Source organism: Vidua macroura, chromosome 11 (assembly GCF_024509145.1).
Source record: "Vidua macroura isolate BioBank_ID:100142 chromosome 11, ASM2450914v1, whole genome shotgun sequence".
Lineage (NCBI taxonomy): Eukaryota > Metazoa > Chordata > Aves > Passeriformes > Viduidae > Vidua > Vidua macroura.
This window is the reverse complement of record NC_071581.1, coordinates 2,656,362-2,671,170: the sequence shown is the minus strand read 5'-3', so window position 1 is coordinate 2,671,170 and position 14,809 is coordinate 2,656,362. Positions and strand designations below refer to the sequence as shown.

General features: G+C 40.4%; 1 protein-coding gene across 2 annotated transcripts; it reads left to right on the top strand.

Moving 5' to 3' along the window:
• Positions 1-719: 719 nt before the first annotated feature.
• On the top strand, positions 720-14,220 carry NAE1 (NEDD8 activating enzyme E1 subunit 1). 2 transcript variants are annotated; one of them, XM_053987715.1, is made up of 20 exons: positions 720-796; positions 2,777-2,880; positions 2,973-3,033; positions 3,921-3,951; positions 4,543-4,614; positions 4,913-4,992; positions 5,554-5,663; positions 5,996-6,105; positions 6,698-6,760; positions 6,991-7,054; positions 8,137-8,228; positions 9,482-9,541; positions 9,629-9,762; positions 9,905-9,980; positions 10,226-10,265; positions 11,239-11,325; positions 12,242-12,334; positions 12,748-12,862; positions 12,935-12,984; positions 13,960-14,220. In XM_053987715.1, exons 1-20 carry the CDS (start codon positions 741-743, stop codon positions 14,067-14,069), a joined length of 1,608 nt encoding a protein of 535 aa, XP_053843690.1. In that variant the 5' UTR covers positions 720-740; the 3' UTR covers positions 14,070-14,220. The 2 variants fall into 2 exon arrangements, with proteins under 2 accessions (XP_053843690.1, XP_053843691.1); XM_053987716.1 differs by lacking the exons at positions 720-796; positions 2,973-3,033 and having other exon boundaries at positions 2,829-2,880.
• The last annotated feature ends 589 nt before the right edge of the window (positions 14,221-14,809 follow it).

Here is a 14,809-nt window from a genome sequence, read left to right as displayed (position 1 = left end):
CTCTGTTTCACAGATTAAATCTCCCTCCTTGTTGGTTTGCAAGTTACAAAGATCAGACAGCAAGGAACATCTTTTCTTAACAAAATTTTACATACTCCACATTTTATGAGGAGTAGTGCCGAGGCATAGGTAGGATGTTATAAAACTTTCCATGAGCTCTTTTGAGTGGAATCCTGCTACCAATGGGGTTCCCATGAGGGCTGGATTGCTGACAGTTAGGCATGGAGTGGTTCTTGGAAGCATTTTGTGTAGGCCTCCTATTTTTCTTGTTCTCTGTTCAGGCTGTGGATAACGGACTCTGAGCAGAGGAGTAACACTGCTTTCAAGAATGGGTGGGTTGAGACGCGGAGGAAAGCTGCTGGGAGCGGGTTTAGTCCTATTGTGACTATTATTAGGGCTAAAAGATTTGATGTGGAGAAGGCCGGGTTTAATACCGTTCTCTCTGAGGCGGCAAATGTGGCGGCAAATAGTGCGGAGGGGGTCCCCAGGTGCGGCACAGGGAAGGGCGAGGGCGGCGTTGGTGTACACGGGGCGGGTGCGAGTGAGGGGGGAAGTTCCCGGTGCTACCGACCTTGCCGTCTTCGAGCCTTCAGCAGTGCAGATGCTGCTGTCAGCCAGGGCTGAGAGCAGCACAGACGCAGCCGGTCCCAGCGCGCAGCCCGGGCGCGCCACCGCGGCCGGGGCCGCTCCTCAGGGCAGGGCAGGACCCGCCCCGCGCGTGCGCGGCGGGAGCAGCGGCCATGGCGCGGCCGGGCCGGGCCGGCCTCAAGGAGCAGCGCTACGATCGCCAGCTCAGGTACCGCGGGCGGGCACCGCCCGGCACGGACCGGCACGGACCGGCACCGCCCGGCCGAGCGGGGAGCGGGGCCGCACCTCCGGCGGCCCGCGGCGGACACGGGCCCGCTCGGCGTCGCTCCGGGGACAGGCCCCCGGGGCCGCGCCGGGCCCGGCGGAGCCGCGGGGAGCAGGAGCTGTGTCCGACCGGCGGGGCCGTGCGGGCTTTGCCGGCACATGGACAGTAGATATGCAATAAGTTAACAGTATATATTAAAGGGCATATATATATATATATATATATGCCCTTTATATATGTATATTCATACATAATCTTAAGTATATACACAAAGAGTGATAGAGATACATGGATATATGTATCTACGTAGGTATTTTTGTATGTTTTTATATATGATATATAAGTTATTTGTACAATGTTTGTTGTATAAGTATATAATGTATAAATATATAAACATGTATATTCTGAATATTTATATTATGTATCTCTGTCTGTATATATATGAATATATAAAGGGAGGTTGCTGAAAAGATGGAGCCAGGCTCTGCTCCAGGCCCAGAGCCCCGGGCAGGGCCTGAGCCCAGGAGCTGCCCCTGCCCAGGAGGCAGAACTGCTGCCCTGGGCAGTGCCAGCCCTGAGCAGATGGTGCAGAGAGGCTGTGGAGTCTCCTCCCTGGGGATATTGCAGAGCCACACGGACACACTGCTGTGCCCTGTGCTCTGGGATGGCCCTGCTGGAGCAGGGAGGTGCCACCAGAGCAGCCCCTGTGGGCCCCTCCAGGCTGATCCATTCTTGGGTTCTGTGAAAGGGCAGAAAAGATCCGGGTTACCAGGGAAGGGTAACGGCACCGGAGTTAGGGGTGTCTGTCTGCAGTGTGGCTGTTATGTTTCCACAAGCAGCTGCTGGAGAGGGTCCTGTGGAGGGCACAGAGAGGATTTGGGATCTGGAGCACCTCTGGTGAGGAGAGACTGGGAGCTGGACCTGGTTAGCCCAGAGGGGATCTCATCAGTGCATAGAAATATCTCAAAAGTGGGTGTAAGAGGGTGCGGCAAGCCTCTTTTGGGTGATGCCCAGCAGCAGGACAAGGAGCAGTTTTCCTAAACTAAAACACAAAAAAATTCATCCCAACAAGAGGAAGAATTTGTTTTCCTGGAGGGGGCAGAGCCCTGGAGCAGATGCCCGGGGAGGCTATGGAGTCTCCCTTTCTGGGACATTCCAAAGCTACCTGGACATGCTCCTGTGTCACCTGCTCCAGGTGACCCTGTCTGGGCAGAGCTTGGACTGGGTGACCTCCACAGGCCCCCTCCAACCCTGAAAATTCTGTGAGTTACCATCCCAGTGAAATCAGCAGGACATGTGACCCAGGACAGTCCCAGCCTGATCTCAGCCGCAGTGCTGTTCTCTAGGGGTCTGAAGTACAAGACTCAACAAGACTGATTTCTGTCTCCTGTGTGTTTCAGTGTCTTCTATGAGAAATTTTTCAAAATACATATAAAATTCTATTATCTGTTACAAAACTTAGGAAAACAGAATGTTTGGCATTTGGGCAAGGACTGCTTTAACCCATTCTGGTTTTTAAAAAGTTAAAGTATGTTCCAAGAGAAAGAGGTGTGTGCATGCGTATGGTGTAAAGTTGGAGAAAATTAAATGTCAGGGAAAGTGCTTTTTTGGAAAGTCTCAGAGTTTTCACAGTAAGTTTCCTTAAGGATGTTTATTTTGGTTAGTGCTGTTTAGGTCCTCAGCAGTGGCACATAGCACACCAGCCCTCCATTTGTCTTTTGTTTTGTTTTGTTTTGTTTTTTTGGTTTTTTTGTTTGTTTGTTTGTTTGTTTTTCTTTTTTTGTTTTGTTTTTTTTTGTTTGTTTGTTTTTTGGGGGGTTTTTTGTTTTTTTTTTTTGTTATTGTTATTGTTATTTGTTTATATTGGCTGTGCAATCTGAAGTTCAGTAACTTCATTGCCTTTTGGTTTCCCTCCCAATACAGACTGTGGGGTGACCATGGCCAAGAAGCGTTGGAATCTGCCCATGTTTGTGTGATAAATGCAACAGCAACAGGAACTGAAATACTCAAAAACTTGGTGCTGCCAGGTCAGTAGATATCTCTTCTGTCTCTTGTTTGTGATGTATCTGATAGCTTGATGATGCCAAGTTATTCATAGGAGGTTTTTTTCCCCCCAAAGGTATTGGTTCGTTTACAATTGTCGATGGGAATCGAGTCTCTGGAGAAGATGTTGGAAATAAGTAGGTTTTTTACTGATTTCAGTTACAAATTGAGAAATGACAGTTTCATAGGTAGTGCTATCTCTATATTTGCTAAGAAGCCCTGTAAGATTCTTTTAAAAGCCTCTTTGTGTTTCTCTAGTTCTTCTGTGGGTTTGGAGGTTGGTGACAGACAGCATGCACAGTCATTTTGATATTAGCTGTAAATTATTTTACTTGCTGGGTTTGGACTTTACAGGTCTGTTTGCTTTGCATGTCAAGTTTATAAGGACAATGCTCTACTCAATATAAAAATAGTGAAAATTAACTTGTTTGATGTAGTCTTGAGCTATGACAGTGCTTGTGTTTCAGTGTAGTTCAGTATATTTTCCCTAATTCTGGTGATGCAGATGACTTAATTCTCATTAGTCATTGTGCCGCTGTGACTGCTGGACATTTATTAGCTTTCATAGCTTTGAAAGGCTCAGTGCAGCAGGGGCAAAGGTAAGAAGATGTTTGCAAATCCTGTAAAAATGATTTGCATACTAATTCTTGATCAAGTTCTGTTACGGTGCACATAGATACCTACAGGGGTTATGTGAGGGGGAAGGATACTCCATTATATGAGGAAATCAGTGCTAGTGAGTCTTTGATTAGCCTGGTGAGAAAGAACCTGCAGCATGATCCTGTCTTCTAGAGAAGTTTGGCATGTTGTGTATTTCACATTTATGGCTTGGGAATTGAAAAGCTTTCTTAAGAAACTGTTTCTGAGGAGAATACAACAGTGGTGAGAAAAAGCAGATTTAAGGGGGAAAGTGGTTTGTTGTGTGTAAGAGTTAGCAGCATATTCTGCAGAACAAACTGCAACTTCAGTGCTGTTCTTTCTTCAGAATAAAAGTTCACATGTAATTCTCTTGTCTCCATTTCAGTTTCTTTCTACAAAAAAGCCATATTGGTCAGGTAAGGAGATAATAAATGTCAGTTTACATGTATTGAAAGCATGGAAGTGTTGAGTATTTAAACGTGGTATTATGAATAATGCTAAAAGCATATGTGTATAGGTTAAAGTCTGCTTATTATTTGGTAAAATTCCCCATGTTTACTTTTCAGTTGCTCATAAGTGAGAACTTAAGGTTAAAATCTATGGAAGGATAAGGTATAAGACCATTGTGGTTGAAGGAGTAAAGCTAAGAGTAGAGAGGTGAATGGGGAAAAAATACAACAAAACCACAGAGTACGAGAGGCATAGATAACTCCTGGAAATTCTGTAATGAAACTGGAAATTAGGAAATAGCTGTCTCACAATTTGTCTTTTTAAAATGGTATTACAGAAAATGCTCTCAAATGAAGTGCCTGTTATTATGGGGTGCATTTTTGCTTCAGATGAGCAAGGCTTGGAGTAAGGAGCCTTAACTTATAATGAGCTTTGTTGTGGGGTGTTTTCTGGGGTTGTTTTGTTGGTGTTGCTTGGTTTGGCATTGTTAGCACGTGGCATTATGTAGTACTCATACACTTTGTAAACTACATTTCATTTTGATTGCTCTGAAACAGAATCGTGCCCAGAGTGCCATGGAGCTCTTGCAGGAATTGAATAGTGATGTTTCTGGAAACTTTGTTGAAGAGGTTTGTCTTCCTAAATTAGTACTATGTGTTATACAGTGTGACAAAAATGTAATAACAGCTCTGTGTTGCTTTGTGATGTTGCAGTTTAAATAAATTCAGGATAAAACAACATTTGAGAAAGATGATCTTAAATCATTTGTTTGTTTTTCAAACAAAAAATCACTTCATGTATTTCAAACACTATTTTGTAACTTCATCTTAATTTTATAACTTACACTTAACATTTCATATTCAGTAGACTTGCTCTGTACTTAGAAATTTTCAATATTCCTTGACATACGTTTTTCCCCCTATTTAGAGTCCAGAAAAACTTTTAGACGATGATCCTTCCTTTTTTAATCGGTTTAACTTAGTGGTTGCAACACAACTGCCAGAAAGGTAAGAATTACCTAAGTTTGAATTACCTGTTTTCATTCAGTTGTGAAAGCAGGTTTATGAATAGATATATATTTATATATTTGTAGATGTATATATATATATGTGTGTGTGTGTGTGTGCACATTTATGCGCAGGCACTTCCTTGCAGAAAAACTTAAGCAGAACAGAACTCTGTCATTGTGAAGGAAAATTACAGCCAGTGATGGCATTTTCTAGAGACCTTATTGCACCTCTGATGGGAACTGCCTCTGCTCAAAGTTAGGACTCTGCAGTACATGGATCTAATTCTTTATTTCTCTCTCATAACACATTAAAGCTTTTTATTTGATACTTGGAGCATTTGGAAGGGTGGAATGAGACATAAGTAAGATAATGGATGAATATTTTTCCAACTCACTGTAAATTCCTGTATGAAATTAATCACCGTATGTGCTTAGGATCATGATGATACTAGAGAAGTTTTCTGAGAGGACTCTTTCACAGAGTAACTGGTGCAGGAGTTAACTTTATAGTTAATTGTTGTCTTCTGTAGATCTGAAAAAAGCATGGTTTTCCTTACAGTACATTGTTGCGCCTGGCTGAAGTTCTCTGGAATTCCAACATTCCTCTGCTGGTCTGCAGGACCTATGGGCTGGTCGGTTACATGAGAGTTGTGATTAAAGAACATACAGGTTAGAGGGTATGCTGAGGTAAAGACTTCTCTGGAAGGTTTAAAGCTTCAATAACTTACATCACTGCGTTTTTTTGTTTGTCTTTTTTCATCTTGTGACATATTTAGTATTTGTTAAGTCTTAGGTAGTTTGCATTCCTTTAGGAATGCATGGGGATTATGGACTGCAGCAAATAGTAAAATTGGGGATTATCCTGACATTATGGGTGACTTACACAGAACACTTACTTTGAGAATCAAGCTCTGAAAGTAGCAGGTGATCCTGTATTTGTGTAGCTCTGTTTTGAAGGCCAGACATAAAGCTGAGAAATGAGTTGTGTCATTTTTTCACAGTTGTTGAATCTCACCCTGACAATATGTTAGAAGATCTAAGACTGGACAAACCATTTCCAGAACTGACAGAACACGTTCAGGATTATGACTTGGAGCGTATGGACAAAAAGGTTGGTGTGTGGTTTGCACTGTGTTCCCCAGGACAGATGCAGATATACAGGCACGGATCCTGTGAAAATGGCTCTTGCCAGATGTCTCTGGTGCCAAGTCTCATCTGAACAGAACCAGCTCTAGAATCAGTCACGAGGAACTATTTTTGCCTCTGCCCCAAATGTTCCAGTCTATTTAAACCTTAAGCAGGTGGGGGTTTTAGGAAGCAAAGAGTATTCTTGGACAACTTGATATTTTGTTAGATTGAATACCCCCTCACACCCTCTTTTGGAATTTATTTTTTAATTTTTATAGTGAACCTATTGTTGCAGAGCTTTGCACCGTGGGTGTTTGTGCAGAGCATAAATTCCACTCCAGAAAAATATTGGAGAATTTGGCTCACCCTTTTTTAAGTAAAGTAATAATAATTTGATAATTTCTTTTATAGTACTTAAAGAACATTTTGGCTGAACCAAAATCTGGAACATGTCCCGTGTCTTTAGAGTAGTGGAAAGGATATTTGGAGTTTACATTCAAAATAGGTTTTTAATTTGTTTCCTATTTTTCATCTTTTCTCAACCTGACAAAGATTTCTCCACTGTTCAATTACAGGACCACAGCCATACCCCATGGATTGTGATTGTAGCCAAGTATCTCACAAAATGGTTCAATGAGGTATGTTGAAAAACTGTATTATTACTATTATTGGTCTGTCTTTTCTGAAGTAGTTAATTATTTTGGCAGTGTGTAACTGCCAAAGGTGGAATCATAAAAAAAGATTACTAATTGAAATACAAGTGATTGTGTGAGCAATGACAGACTCCTGGAGTTCAGCAGACTGAACACAGTGAGCTTACTAGTAGGCATTTTAAAGACAAAAATCTCTTTGTGTTTTTCAAATTTAGAAAAGTGAACAGTTGCCTAAGAGTTACAAAGAGAAAGAAGCCTTCAAAGAACTGATTCGGCAAGGTAATTCATGTCCCAGGGGGCCCTTATTCCTGCTGGCAGAAATAGATACAAGGTGGTACCTGAAAAGTAATCCTTAGTTCTCTCAAGTTTAATTTATGAGAGATATGCTGGTGTATACTGTATGATTCTTCTGCTAAATTATTGTTTTGTACAGGTGCATCTTAAGATGCCAGACTTGCTTATAAATGTTTGTTGTCAATGTTTTATGCTGTTTAAGATCCAGAGTGTTGGATCTAAGTTTTGATTTGGGTGGGAGCAAAAGCCTTAAGAGAAAATTCTGTTAAAAATGTGATAAAGAGGAAAGCAAATGGCTTTTGACACTGGAATTGTTATTCTGCAAGTATTTTTGTGTCCATTGACCCATCAGACACTTGGTAATCATTCACCTCTGTATGGCCAGGTTCTGCAGCACTGACTGCGCTGTAACCAGTGTGTGAATTACTTCATTTTGCAGGGGTTTCAGTCTAATACCTTTTCACAGTGCTAAAATTCATGTGGCATTTTTAAGATCTACATGCATTGTCTTAAATGATTGTATAAAAACACCATTGACTGAATTTTTTGTATTTCCTCACTTGAAGATGGCCTGTGTGCAAATTTGAAGAGGTCCTTATCCCCAAGCTGTGATAAGGAGCAGATCTGATCCATAGTAATTGTCTTTGGTTCTGTCAGATTTTTAAAGGAGGCCCTTCCCTGGCTGGCTTGATCTGTGGATGCATACGTTTTTGCCAAATTTGATCCAAAAACCCCACCAAAACATGACTGGCATGGGAAGGAGAGTTGAATTGTTAATTTAGTGCTTATGAAACTTCATTATATCCTTCTTACACAAATAAACCAGTGCTTTTGTGCTAAGTAATTTCTACTTAACATCCCAGGAAAATGAATCATATGTAGAATTTAGATGGAGTTAGCTTTATAATTACATCTGATCTTTTTTCTTGTGATTTATTTTTCTTTTTATTTTTTGCTGGTAGCTGTTACACCGCAAATACATCCAAAGCCAGTCTGCTCTCTTGATAAGACATAAATGATGAGATGCAATTCAAACAGTTACGCGTTTTAATTTTTTTTTTAATAAGGTATCTTAAAGAATGACAATGGCACCCCAGAAGATGAGGAAAACTTTGAGGAAGCTATAAAAAATGTGAATACAGCATTAAATCGTACAGAGGTAAAATAAGCATTTCTGTGATAAAATTGAAGCAATTTCAACTGCCTCATTTTCTCAGAATATATTATTCAGTTTTAGGACAGAAATTCCATTTGTAACATTTATATTTAGCTAAAACGGGATTAGTACAATGTTAGAACTGAAATTGTGTAGTTAAGTAGACCTAGACTAGCTGGAGATGGAGATTATGGAAATTCTCTTACTCCCTTGCTCTTGCAGGAAATCTGCATTTCCCTCCTGCAGACTTGAATTCAAGTCTAGAATGAGTCAGCACCCAGAGTGCATCAGCGAGTTCTTGTCTGACTTCTACAGTTCAGTCTGTAAAAAACTGTGCAATGCTGGGTACAATTGCAAGGATTTAGCAACGAGAGGTGTGACTGATGCCGATTTAAATACACTGGTGTGAGAGAGACTGAGAGCAGTTACTGAAATTGTGCTGTATTGAAGCCAGGGGCTGTAGTAGTTATTCTCGGTAGAACTGAAGGGCTGCATGGGACTCTTGATAAAATAAATTCACTTCTTTCCTCTTGAAGAAACTTACTACAAAATTCCCTTCATAAACTGGTCAAGCTTAAAGGCATTAGAAGTGATGTTTTCATTATTTCTTACATAATCCTGACCTCGTAACTTGTGGTTTAAAATTAAGCTCCGATTTCTTTAGTTTCTCATCTGGGGTAAACTGCAAAGGCTACATAGGGCAAAAGCACATTCTGTGATTCTTCCTAGATTATGTTTTTTTGTTTTGAACTGTGCTGATCCTTGCTTGGATGGTCATGTTAAGTCTCCCAAGAAAGCAGCAGGTAAAACTTGTGGCTGTCATCCAAGCCACCACAAGATATGGCCCAGGATAATAATATTTATTTGAGATTATGTACCAGACTGACTTGCAGCAGTTAAGAATTCTGACTAAAACACTGACTTTTGTAGCCCCTTTCTCTGGTGTTTCGGCTGCTCTGCCCCAAGAGGGAGGGTGGGCAGTTGCTGCTGCAGTTCTTTAAATCTTCTCTGTCAAAGATGGAAGTCAGGTGAGATTTTGTTTGTGACATTGATCTTGCTCAGAAGCATTGCCTTGCTCTTGGGCAGGGCTGCTGTTTGAAATGTGTGTGAGCAGCTCTGACTCTGTAGGGTTCAGAGGAGATTTGCTGTGAAACTCTGAGGTCGCTTGGAGTTGGCTCACCTATGTAGTGAGTGATGAGATAATTCAAGAAATCAAAAGTCAAGGAATTACAAACCAAATTTACTTATTTTCATAGATTCCAAGAGGCATTGAAGAGCTTTTTAATGATGATTGCTGCCTAAAACTCACGGAGCAGGTATGAATAGTTAAGGGTAAGACTTAAATGTAGAAAAAGCATTGTAAATAACATCTGTGTACATGACTGTCTCTTGTGCATTTGTAGTCATCTTCCTTCTGGATTTTGGTTCGAGCTTTAAAAGAATTTGTGGCAAATGAAGGGCAAGGAAGCTTGCCTGTCCGAGGCACCATTCCTGATATGATGGCAGACTCCAATAAATTCATCAAATTGCAAAATGTGTAAGTAGACAACTCCTTGAGGGAGCTCGCTACCATTCATGTGGCTTGTATTTTGTCTTTATAATGTGAAACAAAAAAAAAAGATTGCCCTCAGTGTGGAGTGGATGGCTTTCTGCTGTAATTTATTTCTCATTATTACCAGATACCGTGAGAAAGCAAAGAAGGATACTGCTGCTGTGGGGAGCCATGCTGCTAAATTGTTACAGTCCCTGGGCAAGGTGAGTGCAAACCTATGGCCATTCTTTTAATGGAATTAAGTATCTGTGAAGTATCTGCTTTATTTATGAATTTGGTTTGATCGTATAAAAGTAAAATGCATACAGGGATATACTCTTTACAATTTAAGATTTTTTTTTTGTACATTAGTAACTAGTTATTTCACAATAAATATATTAATATATATGTGAAAGCAGGAATTCTCTGGCCATTGTGTGTACTGGAACGAGTATATTCTCTCTTTTAGGCACCTGAGTCTATTTCAGAGAGAGAATTGAAATTGTTCTGTGAGTATGCTTGGATTCTGTTCTGGCTTTATGCAAATGATCAAATAATCAAAAACTTTTGAATTATCATGTAGTTATTAAGCAGTAAGTCAATATTTGAATTTTTTTTTAAGTACTAGGTGGTTTGCATCCTTCAAACCACTTAGTTTGAGGATGTAGTAGCAGATGTTCAGCTTCTCTCAGGAGGGAGTCTGTAAAGGTTGGCTTTAAAATGATGTATCTTTTCCCTCCAAACAACAGGGAGCAGCTGCCTTCTGCTCTCTGTGACAAGTACCTGAGCACTCTTGCCCATGCTGGGGTACTGGTTTCAGAGTGTGAAGTCTGCAGACTTGAGGTAGTCTGAAAAGTTGTAACTCAGTTGATGGCACTTCAGGCTGTGTCTGTCCTGGATGTGTACATGTGTACAGCAGCCTGGCTGAGGCTCCTCAGAGCTGGAAAGCTCCCCTGTAAGCACAGAGCCAAGAGCGTGCTGCCCTGCATTGGTAAAGCATTTGGGAACCTCCCAGTTGCTCCTTTTTCAGTGCTAGGTTGTAATTGCACCCTGGGTTGGTTCATAGCAATGATACTGGAAAAGGACCTTTTCCAGCTCATGGCTGTGCTGGTAAAATATTAATTGAGAACATGTGAGGCAGTGTTAGATGTAGTGGAAGATGGAAAGAACCATGTTGATTTGCAGTCTGGAAGAGGGAAACGTGGTGGCTGTGACTGGTGAATTGCTGTGGTGTAGCTGTTACATTAACTTGGCAGATACAAGGAGATTCCACATGAACACAAAGTATTTCCCTAAAACTCTCCTGACCATCGACCTAAAGGTAGTTAAACAGGTTTTTATTACTGCAGGCTGAGAAGAAACAGGGAAGTGTTCAATGAAATGCTTTTAAGTTGTAGCCTTTCCCATGTCACATGGCAGTGAGACAGAGCTGTAGTGAGCGGTGGCACTGATGGGGCAATCTCTCCTTGTCCCCACGCCCAGGCAGCAACGCCGCCTTCCTGCACGTGGTGCGCTGCCGCTCGCTGGCTGAGGAGCACAGCCCCAACTCCTGCAGCAGGGATGCAATCAGTAAGTACTGCTGCTTGCCACAAACCTCACTGCATTTCCAACTTGGAGTGGTTTGGTGAGGAAAAGGAAACGTAAGCTACATGTTCTGCTGCATTATGCAGTTTTATCATTTGGAATGTCACAAAGTCTTTGGTGAATTAAAATAAGTTCTTAGTGTAAGGAATATGTCTCTCAACTACAGGTGTGGAGATTTAGATCTAGAATGTTGAATTCAATTTGATTTTGAAATTACAAAAATGACCTTACAGATTGATGCATGTTTCAGCTTTTGTTTTCTTGTGGATTTTACTTGTAGTACTCTATAAATAAGACACTGGGTTTTTTTTCAAACTTCTCTTTTCTGTAGCTCAGTTATTTCTGACAGAGCTGAGAAGGTGCTTTAACCTGACCAAATTAAAATAATTATCTTGACCCCTTTCAGCCTATCTCTTTAGGATGTGAACTAACAAACTAGTTACTTAATATTGCTTTTGCTTTTTATATTGCCCTGTTTTGTTGGGGTTTTTTTTGAGCTGGATATAAATAGCAGTTAGTATTACAAACACTACTGTGCTGTGTGGTAAGGGATTTAAGACCTGTTTTATAATTACAGTCATTACAGACAATACTTAAAGCATGTGTTTAAAATCCCAAAATTATAACTAAGGAATACCCATTTAAATTAAAGCATCTGCCAGAATTGAAATGTGAGTTTCTTCACTGTATAGTTTATATTAAATACATAAAATATGGTTTTGTCATAAACTTTGGAGGCAAAATTGTGTATCTGACAGCTGTTTGATTAAGATTCTGTCACAGGTTGTATTCATTAAGGTTTCTTTCTACACCAGATTTTACCATTTGTTTTCAGGGAATTCAAAACCTTGCTTTTTCCATTCCATCTGCACCAGCTAACCAGTTCTCTTGCTGTTTTCAGTTTCCCATATGGATAACCCAGACAATGAAATAGTGCTGTACTTGATGCTGAGGGCTGTTGATAGGTTTTACAAGCAGCATGGCAGATACCCAGGTATGTTAATAATAGTTACTTCACATCATAAAAAGAAGTATAAAGGTCCAATAGTTACCGTAGTTCAAGTTTTAAACTGCAAAAACATTAGTTCTGGTTTTGTTTCCATAGTAATACAACTTTAGGAATGTGAAAATTAGAGGTAGTTTTTTTTTTCTTTGGGAACTTAAGGAATTTATCTGAATTGGTATCATTAATGGGTTGTGTGGACTATGAATCAGTTCAGCTATGCAGTAATTTGTCCATCATGAGAAGTATCAACAGAATATTCAATTATTATTAGTCTAGTACTAATAACACAGTAATTGGCTTAGAAACTTTAGGAAAACAAAATATTTAGGCTGCCATTTAAACCCATTAGCTTTAACTGTGATGTTACAGTTGTGTGATGAAACAGTTGATTTATTTTCCAGGTGTCTACAACTACCAGGTGGAAGATGATATTGGAAAGCTAAAATCATGCCTTACTGGTTTCCTCCAAGAACATGGGTTGTCCGTAGTGGTGAAAGATGACTACGTGCATGAGTTGTAAGTGTTGTTGTTGAGGTGTGGCTTTGGTAAAACTGCCAGGCAGTTTGTGACTGTTCCTTTCCTGTGCAGTTGTCGCTACGGAGCTGCTGAGCCTCACGCTGTTGCTGCCTTCATGGGAGGTAAGAGTGGCACTCCCAGGGCCACACAAACAGCAGCCTGCTGAGCCACAACTCTGCTGCCTTAATTACTCTGGACTCTCAGAGCAAAGGCTGCAATCACAGGCTGCAGTCACAGATGGCAGTAGGGCACAATCGTCCCTTTCATTCTCCAGATGTGACCTCTTAAGGTACATTTAGAGTGAGTGAGTGCAGCAAGGGTAAATAAACTTCAAAACCATCGCAATACATTAACTCTTCAAGCTTCAAAATGTGTTAAGAAATGAAATGATGGAAAGAGGCTTAATTTTTTTTTTAAGGAAAGTGATAATTATAGTAATTTTAAAATTAGTGCAGTACATATCTTCTTTTAACATAGTACACTTATGTTAGAGATGTATGAAATATAAGTAGCCTTGGATTCTTACCTTCATTCAACCTGCTAGTATATTTTAATGGATGCCCAAAACCGATACATCAATTAACGTACTTTTTTTATTTGGCTTCATGCTGTGCTGAAGATAATTATGTATTATATATTCTGCATATTTAAGAATTTTTTTCTGATAAAGCAAAATTTGGTATACATAAAGGTAACTTCTGAAGAAGTTACAGAATGTTTCTTACTACAGGAAAACTCAGAGAGATCACATTGAAGTGACCCTTCAGTTTAGTTTGCAGTTAAGTTTTACTTTTTTTTTTTTAATTCAGCTTCTCAGATGAGAGAGGTCGCAACTTGCATGGGTCTGTGTGCTCACCCATTTTGCTCTGTGTGTCTGTACATGGAGGGAAAGTGTATGCAAAACTAACTTTTGAAGTAGCAGCTTTCTGATATTCTTTTATAGTGGGAAGTACTGAAGGGCATTTTTGCCTCCTAGGAGATTTATCAGGCACTTCTGAAATAATTCCAGTGTAGGCACTTCTAGATAAGTAACATTATTTTACTGTAGTTTAAATATGACCTGCTAACTGCCTTCTGTTTTTTCTTCCCTTTTGCAGGAGCTGCTGCACAGGAAGTTATCAAAGTCATTACAGGGCAGTTTGTAATTTTTAATAACACCTTTATTTACAGTGGAATGTCACAGACTTCAGCAACTTTCCAGCTGTAGGATAAGCTCTTGAATTTGATGCCTCCAGGCACTGCTGCTGCTGCTGTATTTACAGTTTTTACAGTTCTGTAAATACTGTGGTGTTCTGCCACTGACTGGACTGTTCTAATCTGTATTACCTGCCAATTAAAGTTTCTTTATTTATAATTATCTTCTTTTTGTTGTTGTTGTTTCCTGAGGACAAATAAAATCATACTATATCATGACAGTTTTTTAAAATCTAGAATTTTTTTACTTGCCTCTGAAATAAAAAGGCAGTAGCTGTTTTTGGCAGGGTAGTTGCATTTACAAATTGGCTCAGCTTGTTGGCAGTAGAATTGCATTTTTTCTTATATAAGCTGCTCATCAGCTTGAGTGGGGAGAAGGCGCAAAAGGATGAGAGAGGCTGGTGGAGCTCTGATGGTCTGAGGATCCAATGGTGCAAAGAGCTGGAAGCTGAAATACCTTTTAATGAGTTCAGGGTCATTAGGGAAAGGGAGTGTGTGCCTGAAATATATGTGTGTCAGCCATATTCATGTAGTAAAAGGGTTTTTATCCTGCACCTGTGTGTGTGGCCAATGCCAAGGGATGGCAGCTCTTTCTGTTGTGGGGGCATTGCAGCCTCCAACTGCAGAGTATGCAAATTGAGCTGCATTGAAAGGTGTTCTCCAGGGCTGGTCCTGCTTAACATCTTAATTGATGATCTGGAGGTAGGGATTGAGAGCACCCTCAGTAAATTTGCAGATACCCAGTTGGGTGGG